Raw genomic sequence first — 14,804 nt, forward strand, 5'->3', positions numbered from 1 at the left:
AAAAGTTGAAACCAGTCTTGGTAGTGACCATTCCCATAATGCATAGCATTATACATGTCATTATACTAAGGCAGATGATGCGAAGTTATCAGCCTCTATATACAAGTAGCCCAGATGTGATTTACTTCACATGCAAACTTTGTTTGCTTACATTTGGATAAAAGATTAAAACAAGAATATAATTTCTTGGCATTCACACCAATCATTGTTTGATGTGAATTTGCAACCTTTACTATATGGCCTTTGAGCATCAACTTCTTATCTATTAAAACTCCAAGATCACTAGCCTGATCAGTGTCTTCTAGCCTAATCCCACCAAGATAATATGACATTGGATATCTCACCACACCAAAGTGCTTTACTAACATTAAACTGACAGCCATTTTCACCACCTACAATTCCAGCCTATTCACATCATTCTGCAAGTGAGTATCAGCCACATTCCTGATTACTCTGTTGGATCATCAGCAAATAACCGTATGTCTCCCATTAAATCTTTACCAATGTCATTAATGTATAGACTGAGTAATGATGGACCAAGAACTGATCCTTGTGGAGCACTACTTATTGCATAAATCTTGCAGACTCACATCTGTCATATACCACTTTTTGATGTGTGTCAGTCAACCATTTCTATCCATATCAATATTCTATACTCCAAAACCATATTCTCCAATTTATGCAACAGCCTTCCATGCTGTATTCTGTCAAAAGTCTTAGAAAATCCTATTTGACTTGTGTAGCTCAATTGTAGCATTATTATAGAATGTGAGCAAGTTGCTAAAACATGACCTTCCCTTAATAAAACTCATGCTGTTCACTGCAAAGTAGAGATTCTCTTTCAACCCATTTCTGAATGTGAGCCATGACTAACTTTGACAAAATTTTCACCACCACTCCTGGGATACTGACTGGTTGATAATTGGATACACTGGTCTTTGCATCACCCTTATGCAATGGGATTACCATACATTCTTTCCACTCTTACAGAATTTTTCCTATTCTAAGAGTGAAATTATATAGCCTGGTCAAAGGAATATCAGGTTCAGCTGAATACTCTTTTAACATCTGTGCTGATGTCCCATCAGTTCCTATTGCTAAATTCTCATTCAGTTTGTGTTGGTGAAGGTATTATAAGCTGAATAAATTCTTATTCAGTTAAAATAGTTCCACCTCATACACACAAGTTTCTTCATCCAGTAAAGAGGTAGCAGTGAACTCAATTTGCCTACACTAGGTTGACAGCTTTTAGCAAAATGGTCACTCATTAGATAAACAATCTCTTCTGCGTCTGTCACCCACATACCACTGGAAATTAGCTGCTATTCTCTCTCTCTCTCTCTCTCATTTATTTTTTTTTTTTTTTTAACTTGCAGCATAACGACAGAATTGTCTTTATCTTGCACAGCCAGTTTCTTTTCATACTCAGACTTAGCTCTCCATACAACAGTTATAATTCTTCTTGCTTGCTCTTTATAAATTTTCACAACTGACATCATTCTTATGCATATAGCATTCCTTCCACATCCATTTCTGGTTACACATTCTGATATTGCATCATGTAAGCATTTTTAAATGCTTCTCATGTACTGCCGATATCCTTCCCACCCAACAACTGATACTGTGGCAAAGACCCCAGCGTACTCCTCACTTGGTCATAATTTCCTGCTTTGTAGTTCACCATGTAACCTTTTATGAATGGAACATTCATAAACTTAGCCACTTTCCAAATCATAACTGTATGATCACTGTCACCAACTGGAGGAAGAATAATCAAGTTACTGTATTTTCCGATGTATAAGACGCTCCTATGTATAAGACACACCCAAGAAATTTAATACAATTTTCTGGAAAAAACCTAAAACCTAACACAAAATATCTCAACACGTCAACTCAATACTGATAAACATCGGTAACTGATTACTTGGATAAGATATTATGAAACTTGAATAGGGACTCTCCGTTCTTAGCCAATGACGCGTTAGAAGTCAGATGAAGGTCACACATCAATTTGATTGCACCATCAACTGCCTACAAAGCTCTTGGAACATAAAAGGGAGTGCATATGACTTTGAAAAGAGAAAACAATCTTTACCTTCATTATATAAGATGCACCCCATTTTTAAGATGAATTTTTAAGGTAAAAAAGTGCATCTTATACACCAGAAAATACTGTAATCTTTAAGTACACTCAGCAACACTATAATCAGATCTAACTCTCTTTGATCTTGAGCTCCTACTATCACATATTGCTTGTGGAAGTTGCAACAGTTCAATAAATTCAGTTTCATTCTTCTCGTGCTCTGCTACTCAATTAATGTTTGGATAATTAAAGTCCCGCATTTATGATTACTTGTTTCACACTCAACTGTATTTGGTAATGCATTTCTTTGCCACTAGCAACCGATAAACTAGGTCTAACAACACTCAATTATGTGTTTGATCCTGTTAGACTCCATCCGACACCAGATCGCTCAAACTCACTGGCACATGGCAAAACTGTTATTAGTATTTCATAGGTCTCAACTCTAACTGGATTCAAATGATCCATCATTAGCTGCATGCCCCTTCCTCTTCTATCCTGTCTATCCTTCCTAAAAATACTGTACCCTCTATATTCGATACCAGTTAGTATGTCTGCCTCTGATAGCCAAGTCTTGCTAATGCCTATGATCTGAGGTCCCAATGTATTCACCAACGGAACAAAGTCTACACCCTTTGATTTTCATACTCCAAGCATTAGCATATAAACACAATGAGCTACCTGCATACTTTTGTATATTCTACTGTGTAGTCTAAGCAGCATAGTTTGCAGAATAGTTGTCATATGGAGATGTGATGTAATTTGCAGATCCCTGTTCTTATCTAGTAACTTAGTTATACAGATATCCTTGCACATGATTATGAGGAGAGAACAAAAATTTTGTTCTCTCCTTAATCATTTCCATGATAATGCCCATTACCATCATTAACATAGTTGCTATTAATCATCATTCTCTCCTCATAATCATTTCAACAATTATGAGGAAAGAATGATTTTGTGTTTAATTCTTCCTATTCCTCATGTGAAATTGAAAAATTTCTTTTGTCAATCTTACAGAATCCCTTTAGTAAGTGCCCTAGAAGACCAAAATGTTACATATGATAGTATTGGAATGCTGAAAAGTGATGCGTTAGGAGGAAGATTGTTTGTAGGAAATTAGTAATAATGCAAACTTAGTGATCCAGTTATTAAACCTTACATTTGAACTTGATACTTTATATTAATGTAATTGGTTGTATATTGGATGCAATGTTTCTATCAATAAGTTTCTAGCAATATGTGACAGTAGGAGCTCTCTCTCTCTCTTGTCTGCCTGTCAACTAAACTCTGCAACACACACACACACACACACACACACACACACACACACACACACACACACACACACACACACACACACACACAAAATCTCTCCTCATAGGAAGCATTTCACAGACCTGTTAACCAGCTTAGTCACTCATCTCTGAATCCTCTCCAAACATCCTGATCTCTGAAGAATCCCAAGTGTACACAGTAGTAGACATGGCCAAATCATAGACAAAGAGGGATAATAACCTCCCATCTTTGCTTGTCAATGTGTTTTTCAACATCCAAGTAATCCTTGGAGCTATTTTGCAAACTTTTGTAATATGGTCAATAGAGGTGCAAAGTTCAGAGGATATATTGCAAAAGTCGGCAAAATCAATTTCTTGTAATTTAGTACCAATGATACAAAGTATGTAATCTTTTCACCTCTGAAGTATATTACTTACATTTTGCAACATTATATTAACAACTATTGTCCTTTGCCCACACTGCTAATTTCTTTAAATCATCCTGTAGGATATCTACATCATCTTTAACAAATATTGCCTTTTCCAGTTTTTGTATCATCAGCAAATAACTGAACATCCCCTCTTTAAATCTTCTGCTATATTATTAAAATACAAATTAAAGAGTAGTGACCCTAGTACAGAAACCTGGGGCACTCCACTAGTCACCTTCATTTGCCTCGATTCCACTCCACCACACACTGCTCTGATGCCTTTATAAAGAATGCTATGAAAGCATTAATTAAATCATCCAACTTGAGGTATGATGGCCTACATTTATCTTTCTTATGGGAAATTGCATATCTTCAATCTGCTGATCTTTCTTAGTGGTTTTAAGTCTAGGAATTTAGATAGTGTTTGTTACCTCACTAGTTGTGCTGCTTTGTTGAATTTCTTTCAATAAATTGTTGTTCTAATTTTTGTACTGACAATGCCTGCAACTTAGGCAACAATTATCCTAATAAAGAATTGTATCTTGTTCTTATTCCACGCTGATACTTGTTGTATAATATGTATAATGAAATATTTGTGCTTTAGTTATTAAACTAATTTCTATTCCTATTGAACTTATTTAGTATAACAGGAGGCAAGGGTTACATAATTTGGCAATCCTACTTTAGAGACAAATCTTGGAAGAAAATGTTTGCAAGCTGGTGGGCTTTCAATGAGCAACCAAATCATCTGCTAATTGTTACGATGATGATGATGATGATGATTAGTTATTTAATATATATATATATATACACACACACACAGAAAAACCTCACTTAATGAGATTAATTAATCCATCAATTAATGCGTGCTAAGCAAAATCGCATTAAGTGAATACAATAAACAAGGAATTATTATAATTCATCCATTAATTAGCGCAAATTTGGAAAAAAAACTTACTGTATAAGCTATATTAGAGGATAAAATCATCAAGGTTAATAAAAATCAATTACTTAAATTTTTATTTGATGTCTAAACATTTGATTAACCCAGCCATGCTTAGTGAAAACTTGACATGCCAGTCCCAAGCCTGGATAAATGGGGAGAGTTGAGCGCAGGGCTAGCAACCCAGTCTCAGAAAAAAATCTTTGCTATGCAAACTGAAAGCTTCCAAAATGTGATACCGGATGAAGAAAATAGAACACGAACTGCCACGAACACAAGGCACCTCTGTGAAAGCCCTTCTGGGGAAGCAGAGGTGCGGAAGAAAGTGACAGACACCTTACCAAAAGACAAGCTTAGATTGGGATGTTGGAATGTTAGAACCATGTTCGAAACTGGGAAGACATACCAAGTCTCGAACGTTCTAGAGAAAGATAGAGAATGACTAGAAATAATGGGATTAAGCGAAACGAGATGGATAGGAACTGGAAAAATCAAATTAAACTCTGGTCACTACTTAATCTACTCTGGGAACCAAAATACGAATGACCACACAAAGGGAGTTGCACTAATGATGACAAAGAAAGTTCCGAATATCTGAAATATCCAAAAGAATACTAAACGCTAGATTTAAAGCCGGCAAGCAGAACATCACAATAACTGCTATATATGCACCAACAAATGATGCAATCTGGGAAGAAAAGGATAATTTTTATAACATGCTACAGAGAAGTATAGAAACAATAAATAAAAAAGATATGCAACTTATAATTGGAAACTTTAATGCTAAGGTTGGAAATGATAATACTAATAAAGAAACTGTTATGGGAAAGTATGCAGAAGGAGAAATAAATGAAAATGGAGAGTTACTTATAGACTTTTGTATGTTCAATCAGCTTGTAATAGGAGGGAGTCTCTTCCAACATAAAAAAATACACAAGTGGACATGGATAGCACCAAATAGACCATGTACTTTTATCAAGGAATTGGAGGAAATCATTCCTGGATGTCAGAGTTAAAAGAGGAGCCGAGGCATATTCAGATCACTTTCTCCTAACAGCTACCATGAAAGTAAATATATTTAAAAATAAACAAACAGTGCACAATAGGAAGAGGTTTAGAATTGAAAAACTCAAAAACAAAGTGATTAGAAATAAATTTATAACAACTCTACAGGATAAATGGGATAAACTCGAGAATTTTCGCTCTATGGAATAACATAGAGGGAAAATGGACTAAGATTAAAGATATACTAATAAGCACATCAGAAAAGATATAGAGATTTCGAACTAATACAGACAAGGAAAGGAACACCACATTAAAAATACAAGAGAGAGATAGAATAAAAGAGAAACTGTTACAGATTGGCAAAAATGTTGAACAAGAACAAGCAGAAAGATATAGAGCAATTAACAAAGAAATAAAAAGAAGTGAAAGAAATGATAAAAGAAAATACATAGAGAATCTAGCACAAGAGGCAGAGGATGCTGCATATATAAATGCTACTAGAAAGTTGTACAATATTACAAGGAAATTAAGTGGAAAAAGAAACAAATGGATAGTGGCTATATACAATAAAGAAGGAAAACTATCATTAAATGAAAAATAACAGATAAATAGATGGGTGGAATTCTTCTCAGAGAAATTTCAAGAAATGACTGATGGTGACCAGAGCCTAGAATTAAATGAACAAAATGCATCATTAGATATAAATTTGAATGAAATAACAAAAATAGAAATTACAAAAGCAATAACTCAGATCAAAACAGGTAAAGCACCGGGAGCAGACAACATACCAGGCGATATACTAAAAGTAAATCCAAAACTTATAGCAGAGATATTATATCCCTTACTAAATGAGATATGGCAGAAAGAAGAGTGGCCTAAGAAATGGAATACTGGTTAAATTATCCAAAAAAGGGAATCTATCTGAATGCAAAAATTGGAGAGGTATAACATTGCTGAGTGTTATAAATAAAATACTAGCAAGGATAATACTAGAAAGAATCAAAATAGAAATAGAAAAACAACTAGACCAGAACAGGCAGGATTTAGAGCCAATAGATCATGCACCAACCACATTGCTACTTTACGAATTATTATAGAACAATCATTGGAATGGCAGGCAAGCTTATATTTAAATTTTATCGATTTTGAACAAGCTTTCAACAGTATAAACAGATCTTCCCTATGGAAATTACTTAGAAATTATGGACTCCCAGAAAAAATAATAAGATTAAAAAAATGTATGAAGATTTTGAAATTAAAGTAATACATGGAAATACCCTCTCAGAACCATTTAAAACAAAGACAGGAGTAAGGCAAGGTTGTATACTCTCCCTATGTTTTTTTTAAATTTATCTATGTTTTAATCGTCGTAGACTGGGTGATGAAAAAAGTATCTCTTGGAAATACAGGATTACAATGGTTACTTCAAAACCAACTCCACGATCAAGATTTTGCAGTGTTAAATTGTGAATGAAGATATTTTGGAATTATAATACTTCATTCACATTTAACATAACCCACCATAACTTAAGCAAAACTTGTAAATATCATCTGTTGTTAGTCTCTTGCTTATAAATTATTATTCATTTAATTACTTTGAGTTTGTTTATTATTGTTTAATTATATAATTTTGGGATATGTATTAGTAATGAAAGGACTCTATGTTAAATTTTTATTCAATTTATTTTATTTATTCCTGTGTTAATATTATAAGAAGCTATGCATATATATTATAAGAATTTGTATTTATCATATTTAAATGAATTTTATGTGAACTACGGATTATTTTTTTTATTTGTTATTTCTGAAAGAGAATGTAAATGAGGGGAATTCTGCTGATGTGATTTGATTGGTTACAGTCGGAGAACTGACTTGTTTTTAGTTAGCGCGTGCTTAGAATGTGAACGGCTATGTATATGGAGAGAGGCCAGTAGGATGTAAGCTGAACTGGTTAGAACTGGATTTTGGACGGGAAAGAATAAGCATATTTCATTGGAAAACGAAAGTAAAGAAAAGAAGCATTCAGGACAGCAAGGAGTGAAGTAACTGGTGGCAGTAAGGGGATTTGGAAATGCTGTAAATCGATTAAGAAAGGGCCGGGAATTAATAGGCAATTCGGAATATTTCTACAGAATTCGAATATTACGACGAATTTCAAATGTTTTGAGGAAGAATAGTGCAAAGCGAATTTAATGCATAGAAGAAAATAAGGAATTAGTAGATTACTTAAAACGAGTGCGTCGAGACTTGTATAACTCTGTGTCTATAAATTCAGTTATTATAGCGAAGATTTCTTTTCTTATAACCTGGTAAGAGCAGTCCTTTTTATATTTCAGCATGAAGAAATAAAAGTTAGCTCCGCCTGATATATCTTAACATTAACTGTGGCGTTCTAATAAAAATAGCCGAAGTATGGAGCTTTAAAGTGTTTCCCCCTTGAAATGATAACGGCCTCATAATTAAATTAAGTGTTTGTTGACTAAGAGTGAATTAGAGAATTCTACTTTAAGAATAATTACTGTAAAATTCTGGAACATTGAACTGTGTGAACCATTGTCAATTATTCGGAAGAATATAGAATTGACAGTTGAATGTTTGATGCATAATGTATTATGTTTGTTATGAGTATCTGAACTAAGTTGATGCTCATAAAATTTATTCGAACCTTGCGGAAGCCTTATATGATATTAGTAACCTTGGCCTGTAAAAGAAGATAATATAAATGTAGTTGAAGGTTGATTCCTCTATTTCACTTAGACTAATCTGAATATAGGGTGGTGCAGTATAATAAAATTTCTCTATATTTGGATCAGTAATCAACCAACGATTAAATAAGGGGAAAAAAAAAAAAAAAACGGATAATTTAAATAAGAATAACGTTCTAACAAAATGGCAGATTCAAAGCCAGGATGTACGATCCAACAGCAGATGATATCTGCTTACTTTCACAGATATAGAACATATAGAACAAAAAACAACAACACTTGTAAAAACAGCCAAAAAAGTTGGTCTTAGGATAAATAAAAATAAAACAATGTTGATGAAAATAAATGCAATACAAAATAAACAAATAATAGAAGAAATACCGCTTAAAGAAGTAGAACAATTCATATACCTTGGTTCAATAGTATCAATAAAAGGAGGAACTACTGAAGATATAAATAGAAGGAAACAGCTGGCTTATTCAACTTTCAACTAACTTAGAAATATTTGTGAAAACATGAATTTGTCTATAAATGAGAATATTTAACTCAAATGTAAAGGCAATACTAATGTATGGATCAGAAACTTGGATGTTAAACAAAAAGATAGTTAACAGTGCCCAGGTCTTCCTAAACAAGTGTTTAAGAATGATACTGGGAATATATTGGCCAAAACAAATATCAAACGAAGAACTATGGCAGAGAACAAACCAGAAACCCGTGTTGCAACAGATACCTGAAAGGAAATGGTTGGGACATGTGTTGAGGAAAGAAGATAAAATAATAGTAAAACAGGCTCTAGATTGGAACCACATGATAAAAGAAGATGAGGAGGGCCAAGAGAAACACGGAAAAGAACAATACTGAAAGAAATAAATATTAATAAAAACTGGAACCAAATAAAAGCAGAAGCAAAAACAGAGTCCAGTGGAAAATGGTAGTGGAAGACCCATGCTCGCAGGTGGAATGAAGAGGATTAAGTAAGTAAACATTTGATTGAGCTATTTTTTTTTACAAAAAAAAAAATAAGTAAAGATGTTTGAATCGCACTTGACTTTTTTTCATCATGTCATGCAATTTGTGATAGCTGGCAATCGCTTTATCAAGATTTCGGCAGACTTCAAAGCTTCGTTCCATATCAGGATCAGCATAAAAAAATTTCCTTAGCATACTCAATGTGATTGAAAACCAGCTCAAATTCTTTTGCAGTTAGCTTCTTAGTCGTAACATTCTTTTCTTGTTTGCGCTCTTTATCTTTTTCTTCATATGCAAGCTGTTCTTCCAGTTGAAGGAGATCATTCTCACTTAACTGTTTTGAATGGGAAGCAAGCAAATTTCTCACATCTTCATTATCCAGTTCATTAAATCCAAGTTTTTTTCCAATTGTATTGATTTCTTCAGTAATGTTAGATCTTGGATTTTGCACAGGATAAACTAACATAGGCTTGATGCACTGCCTCCTAATAAAAGCATAAGACAATCTTTAGATACTTTGTATCCTGGTTGAGATGCTTGTTTTAGCTAGGAAATTTTTTGTTGGCATTGAATGTTTACCAATTGTTATAATCACCCTCCTGAATTATCCTGCATTATTATGCAATTCTTCAGGAAACTTGGCCACAGAATCTTTATCAGCACTAGTAGATTCCCCAGTTATTCTTACATTATGCAGTCCAGCTCAATTTTTAAAACGGTCAAACTTTCCTAAACTTGCAGTAAAGCTTTCACATTCCTCTTGAAATTTGGTTTCTTTCTATGCGGTAAAAATACTGAGAGCTTTTGCCTTGTACCTCTTAATACTTCTTTTTTGGTTATGATCTTCAATCCAGAGTGATAGAAGACACTCCATCTCAATCATGAAATGGCTTGTATTTTGGGTGATCTGCATGCTTAAAGAAGCAGTAGCAACTTTCCTTGTTCTTTGTATTCTTTATATTAAATTGCTCTTATTTAATATACTCCAAACTGTAGACTCACTGTATCTCAGGTCTTCCACAATCATTGTATTACTAGCACCACTTTCATGTCTTTTAATGACTTCCAGTTTTTCCGTTTGCTGCAGATTGGCAACAAAATTTTGATTATGGTAAAATTTCGCATAAGGAAAAAAAATTTCATTAACTGATTAATCACTCGCTTGAAGTGGGAAATAGTATCATTTCGCTCAATCATGCTAACTGATTATCGAGCATATCGAATTCGCATTAAGTGAGATTTTCCTGTATAAGCAACATTTTCGTATCAGTGGCACATGACACATCTTACATTTATTTATGGTAAGACCATATATTTCAGCATAGCCTTTGTCACTGAGAATGGAATAAAACCTATGAACCACATCAGAGGTAAAAAAACTACCCCTGACATAGTTCATTTGGAATCTCATCTGCAAAAGGTTGAAAACCTATTGTACAATTAGTATTATAGCTTGGCTTAACGGTTAGACAATATAACTATTATTTAACATTATTAGGTAAATATTAAAACAGAAGTCTATTAATATTTATAAATAGTTACTTTGGATGATAATTTCAGTCCTTCTCTGCCTGACTTCTTTGACAATGTGCACTGAAAGAGAAAAATTATTTTGGTATTATAATGAAATTATTCATTAAAATGAATAATTTCATTATAAAAATGAAAATTATGTCATGAAATTCATTTGCACTTTGCTATTTAAAAAAAAAAGCAAACACCATTTATGATTCATATTATGAAACCATTTACCTGCCTTAGTGCACTCATTTATTAATGTCTTTTAACTGAAAGAAACAACTTTTGTGTTCATACTACAAAAATATTTTCAAAATCCCTATTAAATGGAAACTGCTAAGTAGAATCATGCGAAATGTGTAACATGTAGTTAGAAATAAGCCCAAAGTTTGTTATGTACAATTCTCAAGCCTCAACCTGTATATTACATCAGAGGGTTCCTACAAAAATCATGCAATGTAATCTACACTCATTTTTGAAATATAACTACTTCATAATCTGAGTACATATAATTATTCTTATAACCTACTTGTGAAAAATAAAAACTTTCAAAAAATAAACTTTCAAGATCAATGAAACTTATATAAGAATATTAATTTATGTGACATATTTGAAAGTTCGAAACAGTTTTCCAATATAAAATAAATAAATCAAATAAGATATATACCCCCCCTCCAATTGTCTTTATCTTAACTAACATTATCTCATCAATTTATCAGCTGGGTGGTAGTGGAGGTCTTATTTTTGCATTAATGGATGCTCAATTATGTCATGAAATTCTTTTAAATTTTGCACATTTACATCATTTGAAAAAAAAATGGACATTATATTCAAAAAGTCAAAAAAACTGACTTTTGAAAAAATTTGACCCTGTGACTACTAGAAATTGTCCTGTAGTTGCATTTATCATATTCAGACATTAAATGAACTAACCGATGATTGGCATCTGGTTACACAACATTTTTTGCATCATTATCATCATCTATGCAATACTGAGAACATGTGTTTAGATCATAGGTTCCCAAACTTTTTCGGGCCACCGCCCACTTTGCAAGACATAAATTTTGTAACACCCCCATTATAACAGTTTTCCACGTTCAAGCCGTTTGATATTTTTGACGTAAATAGCAACTAATGATACATTATGCCGTTAAATTTTTAAAAAGAAGTGGCCAATATGTGCTTCATCTTGAACACAGTTATTGCTATACCGATTTTGGTGAAACATAGCCACTATGTAAAGATTGTAAAATGTATGCTTGAATAATATTACACAGTTTCATACAATGGTTTAAATATGAAAATGTGGAATACAATTAAGAGATTGCATTGCATTAGTAAGAACCTTATTGTAATAATTAAAACGCCATTAAATATATTACAAAATTGTTTATTTCTAACTTATAAAGTAAAAATACAAAGCAAAAATAACAAATTAATGTGAAGTTTCATACAATGGTTTAAATATGAAAATTCAGAATACATATTAAGAGATTGCATTACATTAGCAAGAATCTTATTGTAATAATTAAAACACCATCAAATGTATTAGATGGTTTATTTCGAACTTACAAAGTAAAAATGCAAAGAAAAAATAAAATTAATGTGAAGGATGAGCCTGGTGCATTTTTAAAAGTTTGTTAATATCGGGTTCAACTTTCGTTAAAAACAGTCGTAAATCGCCATGCTCAGTTATATGAAATCGGTTCCTATTCTCAGATAGTAAATTTACTTCAGCACTAAATCCACGCCCAACCAAATAAGAAGATGGAAATGCAATTAAAAATTTCTGCACTATTTCCCATAATCCAGGGTACAGTGTCGGTATTGATTTTTGAAACTAGAACTCTTGGTATCCGTTTCGAATTTTATTTTTAGTTCTATGAGTTCCACTTCTAAATTTGATGATACTGCTGTGTTTACATGTGAGAAAGGATCTAGAACCCAATTTGGTATATTCATGTTTAGAATATACTTGAATCACTCATTGAAATCAGCATGGAGAACCTCAAAGTGTTGGCAGTATGTAAGTAAATCTTCCTTTTTTGAGAGACACTGCTGATAAATTTGAAAAGTGGCTATATTCCCCTCGGCCCATGTTCCGCTTGAACAGAAGAAGTTTCCCTACAAAAGCAGCAATAACTTTTTTGTTTTAATTAAATTCAATTCATCACCTTGTAGTTGTAGACTTCATTAAATATTTTATAGAGGTCTGTCAAATAAGCGATGTCATTTTGTATGTAATCAGGTTGGCCTGCAATCCGTCATCTCTGTTTTCTAGAAACTCTAGTACTGAATCAAACAAATTGTAAAATCGATTCAGACAAATACCTTTTGAAAGCCAGCAAACTTCTGTGTGAAGCAGCACACGATTGAAATCTTATCATCGTTTTCACTGCAAAGTTGGTTAAACAATCTGTCACTCAACGAACTGCTTCTAATCTTGTTGACTACTCTAATAACGTAATGGAGCGACATGTGCAGGCGTTCACTTAAATTTTTCGTAACCAAATGTTGACAATGAAGAACACAATGTATAGCGAGTACATCTGGTACTGCTTGTTTCAAATACAGGGCGCTTAAGGGTCAAAGCTGTATAACTGAGAGGAGACCTCCACATAGCCTTTAAAGGAATGCAGAGAACCGACCAGGTATTCTGCCTAATGTACAATCCTCACCTTCTCATGGTGCACCCTGTTGTGTATCTACTTGGATACTGAACGAATGAGGATGGGTTGGCAATTTGGGATACAGCCGAACAAATTGTATTCTTATTGGCTAAAACCAATATATACAAAATGATGGTACAACATGGCAAATTTTCATGCCAGCTGGGGCGTTGGTTAAACAAGGCCTCCGTTGTTTTGGCCAGGGAACCAGGAAAAACAGCGAAGAGTCAGCTACTGGAGTAAATCTGAAAATCTGAAAACAAACCCCAACTCAACATCACCAGAGTTAAAGATCAGTACTATCAACGTAAGAAGCCTGAATGGCAAAGAAATGGAGCTAGCTGAGGAATTAGATAAGTACCAGATCGACATAATAGGGATGACTATAACAAAAAAGACAAAAACTGGTGAGATCTTTCTGAGCAATAAATACAAAATGTTATATTCAGGCAATAACAATCAAGGAAAAGAAGGAGTAGCCATAGTATTCAACACTAAATATGAGGCTAATCTTGAATGGCAGTCAGTCTCCAGTAGAGTAATGTGGGCAAATATCAGAATGGGGAATTGAACAGTGAGACTTATTTGTGCCTATGGTTCCACAGAAGGTTCTACTAAGGTAGAAGTGCAGGAATTTTTTGAGACTTTAGAAAAAGCAACTGACACAATGAAAAAGGAAAAGTTGGTCTTTGTTGGGGATCTAAATAGCAGAGTAGGAAATGATTGTGAGACATACAAAAATATTTTGGGAAAATTTGGAGAAAAGAGCAAAGCTAATAATAATGGCAAATACTTGCTGGATTTCTGCTCAGGACATGGACTGGTTATTACTAACACCATGTTCTAACATAAAAATGTGCAAAAATTCACATGGAGAGAAGAGGCAAGGAATAAGAAAAGTCTCATTGACTATGTTACTGTTGATAGTGATGTTTTCTCCCTGGTGTAGGACAAAAGAGTGTACAGAGGATTTGAAATTGGAAGCGATCACTATTTAGTCTTGAGCAGGATAAAATTGAATTTCATATTGAAAAGAATAACATGTAAGAAAGTTTTAAAGCGAATAAAAGTTGAGCAGCTCTCAGATGTGAACTGTAGACTAAAATACACAAAGTTTATTGAAAAAAAAATTAAAGAGTTTGAGAACAGGAATCAAACTTTTGAGATTCAGTGGCACACCTTGAAGAAAACCCTGATTGATTCA

At 33.5% G+C, this 14,804-nt stretch overlaps 1 protein-coding gene across 2 annotated transcripts in view; it reads right to left on the minus strand.

Moving 5' to 3' along the window:
- LOC150093045 (uncharacterized) overlaps positions 1–14,804 on the minus strand; it is a 236,600-nt gene that overhangs the window by 55,874 nt on the left and 165,922 nt on the right. For both annotated transcript variants that reach the window (XM_090413689.1, XM_090413688.1), the window contains one exon: positions 10,956–11,006. In XM_090413689.1, coding sequence (XP_090269815.1) covers positions 10,956–11,006 — 51 coding nt within the window. The remainder of the gene's footprint in view (positions 1–10,955; positions 11,007–14,804) is intronic.

The sequence above is a fragment of the Typopeltis vanoorti genome, chromosome 24 (genome assembly GCF_054136105.1).
Source record: "Typopeltis vanoorti isolate ZY-2024b chromosome 24, IOZ_Tvanoo_1.0, whole genome shotgun sequence".
NCBI classification, from domain to species: Eukaryota; Metazoa; Arthropoda; class Arachnida; order Uropygi; family Thelyphonidae; genus Typopeltis; species Typopeltis vanoorti.